Source organism: Scyliorhinus torazame, chromosome 29, assembly GCF_047496885.1.
Source record: "Scyliorhinus torazame isolate Kashiwa2021f chromosome 29, sScyTor2.1, whole genome shotgun sequence".
In the NCBI taxonomy this organism is placed as follows: Eukaryota; Metazoa; Chordata; class Chondrichthyes; order Carcharhiniformes; family Scyliorhinidae; genus Scyliorhinus; species Scyliorhinus torazame.
In genome coordinates this window covers 26,318,506-26,324,478 of record NC_092735.1, presented here as the reverse complement: position 1 = coordinate 26,324,478, position 5,973 = coordinate 26,318,506, and the positions used below count along the sequence as shown (strand labels likewise).

At 50.7% G+C, this 5,973-nt stretch overlaps 1 protein-coding gene across 1 annotated transcript in view; it reads right to left on the bottom strand.

The window, feature by feature from the left end:
- LOC140403961 (proline-rich protein 12-like) overlaps positions 1-5,416 on the bottom strand; it is a 99,404-nt gene extending 93,988 nt beyond the window's left edge. Inside the window, 1 exon segment of the mRNA XM_072492254.1 lies at positions 4,937-5,416. Within this exon segment, the coding sequence (XP_072348355.1) occupies positions 4,937-5,031 (95 nt within the window). The 5' untranslated portion in view covers positions 5,032-5,416.
- Between the last annotated feature and the right edge of the window lie 557 nt (positions 5,417-5,973).

The following is a 5,973-nucleotide window of genomic DNA, read 5'->3' as shown; positions in this document are numbered from 1 at the left end:
GATGTCTGTAGGAAGGCCGTACATCACAAGGATGGAGGTGTTGGCCGACTAATGGCTGGAGTGAGAGGGGGGGAAATCCCGTTTGATCACGTTGGAAACACTAAATTAATCCGCTCCCTAGCTCTTCCCCCATCGCCCCGCAAATGTCTTTGCTTTGCAAATATACATCCAATTCCCTTTCGGAAAGTTATTGAACTTGCCTCCACCACGCAGCTCATGACTGTAAGATACACCTTCGGCCAAAAACGCCGAGGAGATGCTCCCTGTCGGCTCCAGAGGTCTCTGCCGCTACAGATATCAATCTGCAGCAAATCCTGAGTCACTCGACATGAATCATCAAGTGGCGGCTGAGAAACCGGGGATCACGTCCAAAGAAGTGCAGTTCCGGTGGGTTGAGCATGCTAGGTTGCCCCTTGGTGTTCAAAAGGTTAGGTGGGGTCACTGGGCTACGGGGATAGGGTGGGGGCATGGGCCTAGGTCGGGTGCTCTTTGAGAGGGTCGGTGCCGGACTCGATGGGCCGAATGGCCTCCTTCTGCACTGTAGTGATTCGGTGATTCTATAAATGCAACAGCTACAGGTCCTGGCAACATTCCGGCTGTGGTGCTGGAGACCGGTCTTCCAGAACTCGCCAACGCATCCCAAGCCAAGTCATTCCAGTACAAGACTGGAGTCCATCTGACAATGCGGAAAATTGTCCCGGTTACGTTCTGTCCAGACAAATTCAACCCAGCCAGTTACCACCCCCCATCAGTCTCCCTCGCGACGGAGGGGGGGTCTTTGAAAGTGCTGTCAAGCGACACTTACACAACAAGAACCTGCTCGGCGATGCTCAATTGCAACCTCGGCCCGGGTGAGGTGAGACACTTCCCTTGACATCGAGGGCATCTGATCATCATGTGGCGTCAATATGCCAGTACGTGGCGTCAAGGAGCGCTAGTAAACCTGAAGTGGCTGGACTCATATCTAGCACAGAAGAGGAGGGCCGAGGTCAGTCATTCCCGGGAGGCTCCTCAGGATCGTGTCCTCTGCCAGTCACCTTTAGCTGCTTCATCAACAACCTTCCCTCCAACACAAGGGTCTGATATCCAGTTATGATTGGACAATGTTCATCATCATCTGCAACTCCTCAGCTAATGAACCAGGCCTGTGTGTGCCCTCATGCAGTAAAACCGCTACCGATGTTGAAGAAGGTTTAGAAGAATGAGGAATAAGTAGCATTTACACATGGTAGTGCCAGGCATTGACCATCTCCAACAGGAGTGAGTGTAACCACCTCACCTTGCATTACATCGCCAAGACCCCTGCTCCCCACCCCCTCCTCATCATTGACCAAAAAGCACAAACCACATGAATACACTGACTTAAAGAGCTCAGAGACTGGACATTCATCGATGACTGACTCACCTCTTTGCAAAACCAAACCTTCTTCACCACCTATGGGGCACAAGCCAAGGAGTCTGACGGAATACGCTCCACTTTGTTTATAAAAATGCCCAACGCCACCCCGGGCAAGGCAGCCAGCCCCCTTGACTGGCAGCCCCATTCACCACCTTGGCACATTCGCTGCTTCCACCGCCGGTGTCTGAAGTGGGTGCTATCTGCGAGATACACCTGCGGGCGGGTGCCAAGGCTCCTTCGACCACCTCTTCCAAGGCCACAACCCTCCGCCACGTAGAGGAATCAGGGGCATATGAAACACCACCAACTCCAACACTGTGCCAACCTGGGTATACATTATTATTCCTTCACTGTCAATGTTCAGCCTGTGGAATTCATTACCACAAAAAGCAGTGGAGGACAAATCATTTTTTGGTTTCAAGAAGCCGCTAGATATTGCATTTGGGGTGAAGAATATGGGAGGGGATGGGATTAGGATATTGAGCTGAATGATCAGCCACGAATATAATGAATGGCCTCCTCCTATTTTCCCTGTTTCTATGTAAAATCCTGGAGCTCCTTAGCTACACTTCACCGCCACAGCCCGCAGTGCCAATCCACCACCACCTTCTCAAGGACGAGGACTGGGCAACTAATGCCAACATCCCCAAAACTTTTGTCTCAGTAAAGATTACAAGGGGTAGAGTGGGCAGGAAGAGACTTTTCCCATTAGTAGAGGGGTCAAGAACCAGGGGGCATGGATTTAAGGTTAAGAGGTAGAAGTTTAAGAGGGGGATAGAGGGTGACGCAGTGGATTAGCCCTGCTGCCTCACGGCACCGAGGTCCCAGGTTCGATCCCAGCTCTGGGTCACTGTCCGTGTGGAGTTTGCACATTCTCCCCGTGTTTGCGTGGGTTTCGCCCCCACAACCCAAAGATGTGCAGGGTAGGTGGATTGGCCACGCTAAATTGCCCCTTAATTGGAAAAATGAATTGGGTACTCTAAATTTATAGAAAAAAAAGAGGGGGGGTTGAGGAGAAACCTTTCCCCAGAGGGTGGTGGGAGTCTGGTGCCATGCTTGAAAGTCAGAAATACTTAAGAAGCGTTTAGATATTCACTTGCGATGCGGTAACCTCCAGGGCTATGGGGCCAAGTGCTGGAAAATGGGATTTTTGTAGTCAGATCTTTGTTGTCCGGCCTAAAAACGATGGGCCGAATGGCCTCCTGCTGTGCTGTAAACGTCTATAAAGCCATTCCGAGACAAGTCACAGCAACAAAAAATAATTCTCATCTCCCCCCCCTAATCCCTTTGTCACAAATAAATAACACCCAGTCTCCCTGGGTGCATTGATTCCTAAGTTACTGAGTGTATTAAGGATAATTATTGCTGTGTTTATATACACCATTCTGGTTTGGACTCAAAACAGCAACAATTTGAGTTAGGATGATTATGATAGGTCTTTGAAAGTTCTGTCCAATTATTCCCATTGCCCCCGCACTGCCCTGTGAACTGTTTCTTTACAAGTATTTAGAGAACTCCCTTTTGAAGGTTCAATCTGCCTCTCAGGCTACACGTTCCAGTTCAAAACCCAACGGAAACATCTCAGTCTTCAATATAATTTCAAGCTGGTCGAGCATCAGAAGAGCTGGAGAGATATAACAGCAGGGCTACCCCACGAACCCTGTTCATTTCCAGCAGACATGCCCTGCCCCCCCCCCCCCCCCCCTTGTTGCCCATCATAGAGATATTTTCAGTTTTATACACCAACGTTGTGGTCAGTTTCAGGAATGGCCGCTGACCACCAGAAGACTCTCTCTCACTGGGAGGCGGTTCCCTCGGGTTATTTCCATCCCGAGTCCACACAGTGACCGCCGGCAGACTATTTGGCCACGAGGAGCATCGCTGTGACTGTGTCCCATCCGAGACCCTCCTCGGGGCATGTTACAACAGCGATTAAGAATGTAAACCTCACCTGGATCTGCAAGGGCCTTTTCACCACCGCCCCCCCTGAAATTGACCATGTGTACAAGAAACTTACAAGGGCAGAAGGGCTCTTTCTCTGCCCCCCTCCTCACCCACACCCACACAAGGGGAGGGAGTCAACATTGAGGCAGAACCCACTTTCACAAATAAACCAACTTCTCAGTTTGATTACAATCCAGATTCAGACCGGCCGATTCGCTCATCACCAGCAAGGTGGCAATGCTTAATTTGAACAATTTGGATTTTGCTTTCTCCCATCCACCCCCTCCTGCCCCTCACCACCACCCTCTCACCGATCCCCCCCACCTCCTCCTCCTCCCACTCCCGACCCCAATCACCACCCCCTTCTCCCTTGCACCCACCAACGCCCCCTTCTCCCCCTCACCGACCAACACCCCACTTCACACCACCCCTTTCTCCTCTCCCCTCACCCACCCACCCACACCACCTTGTTCTCCCTGTCACCCCCCACCTCTGCCCCATCTCCCCCCCACCACTACCCCATCTCCCCCCCACCACTACCCCATCTCCCCTCACCCCGCCCCCCCCACCACTACCCCACTTCCCCTTACCCCCCCCAGCACTACCCCATCTCTCCTCACCCCCCCCGCCCCCATCACTACCCCATCTCTCCTCACCCCCCCACCCATCTCCCTCTCACCCCCTCACCATCACGCCCCCCCTCCACTACCCCATCACACACACCCCCAGCATATCTCCCTCCCGAAATGTTAACGGTGTAACTCCATTTCGAAGTGCAGCATTTGGACCTCATTTGGGAAAGCGGGCGGGAGGGAAAGTGGGTTGGACTTTGTCAGGCACAGAGATTGCAACGGGGCCTATCGCAATGGAGTAAGAAACGGGGGGGGGGGGGGTGGAAGAGAGAGAGAAGAGATATCCACTCTAAAAAAAACACAAAAGGGGCAGGACGCGAGTATTTTTTTTCCCCTGAGTGTTGCATTTTTCAACGCACAAACCTCGGGGAACAAAAATATTTGCAGTTGTTGTAAAAAAGAGGGGAGGGTGGAGAGGCCAAGGAAGCAAAACTGGGCCCCAAGCTCTATTATCAATAACATCCCGTTCCTACCCCCATCTCATTCCGCGTCTATTTCACTCCAGCCTTTGATCAGTTTCCAGGCGCGACATTGTATCGAGCAACTGTAGCCATTCCCTTGGTTTCCCCCTCCTCCTGTGTATGTATATATATTTGCAATTCCCTTTCTTCCATGATTTTTTTTTGCCTGTTGGATACATTAAAGGCCTTCTATTCGATTCTTTGTGTCTGTGTGTGTGTGTGTTGGGTGTTTTTTTGCTGAAAGAGAGAGAACCCCCTCATTGTATCGCTTAACTTGGCATTCGCTGAAATGTAACCGATATTTGCAACCGACAAATTGAAACAGACTCCCTGGGCTTGGAAAGGGACTGGACAAATCACCTCCACCACCCCCCTCACCCACCCAGGCCCGGCTCTCCCAGACCCCACACACACCGGCTTCTTTCTCCTGGCAGAAGGGGACTGGAAATTGAACGAAGGTTTTATGTATCTACACACACATGTAACATTGTTTTTTTTACCTGGTTTTCACTCCTGAGGGCGATCTGTCGTAAGTCCATCCTTGCCCAGCACCAAGTGGATCGCCAAATCCGGAAGCAGAATAATTCCTATCCATTAAATTTAGTTCGAGTTGGTTATTTTTATTCCCCTCTGCTTCTTTTCCAATTGTTGAAACCCCCTGGTTTTGCTCCTGTTTTTTGAAGGGGGGGGGGGGGGGGGGGGCGGGTTGCAAGCCTTCGAGACGGTCCTGGATTGCACTTTCCTCCACCTCCCCCAAGAACTGGCTGGTCGAATCCTAACGCTACTTTATTTTGGTGGGTCTGCGTCCTTATTTTGCTTTCAGTTTCGAAGCAAAAAGAAAAGAAATGCAACGGCGTGTGTGTGATGTATATTTTTCTGTAAAACAAAACACACACAAAAAAATTCTTGCAGGAGGGGGTAGGGGGGCGAACTCACGGTGCGGCCATCTTTCAGGCTCTCTCTCTCTCTGCCTGTCTGTGATCTCAATACCCAGAATACATTTCAGAGGGAGAGAGCGAGAGGGAGGGAAGAGTATCACATATCTCAGAGCAATGCCACTCGTAAAAGGGGACACACACTCACACATGCAAAAATATTCATCCACTAGCACACACACACCAAAAATCCAACACCCTTAAATGCATGAATTTCCCCCCAATCAACAGTTGAAAAGAAAACAGCAAAAGGAAGTCAGATTAAATAGAACCATGACATTCAAATCGGGGCTGTGGTGGATGGGATTCAATGGCAAGCCAGAGATTTGAAACAAACAAGAAACAACAACTATTATGGTGAGAAGCTGGGCAAACATTGGCATAGTCAGGACCAGTGCAAAGTGGCTTTGACCAGTGCAAAGAGGCTTTGAGGCTGGTACCCTGCAGCACACAAAAGACTGCACCTGATGGCACCTGGTGTGTGTCCTTTTGTGTCACTTTGCCACTCTTGTCCATGCCCCAGGTAGCACTGGCGGGTGAGATTTTGAGACCCACACAATGCCTTCTTGCCCCGTGTCGCTGAAGGAAGGCCAGTGTCAAAT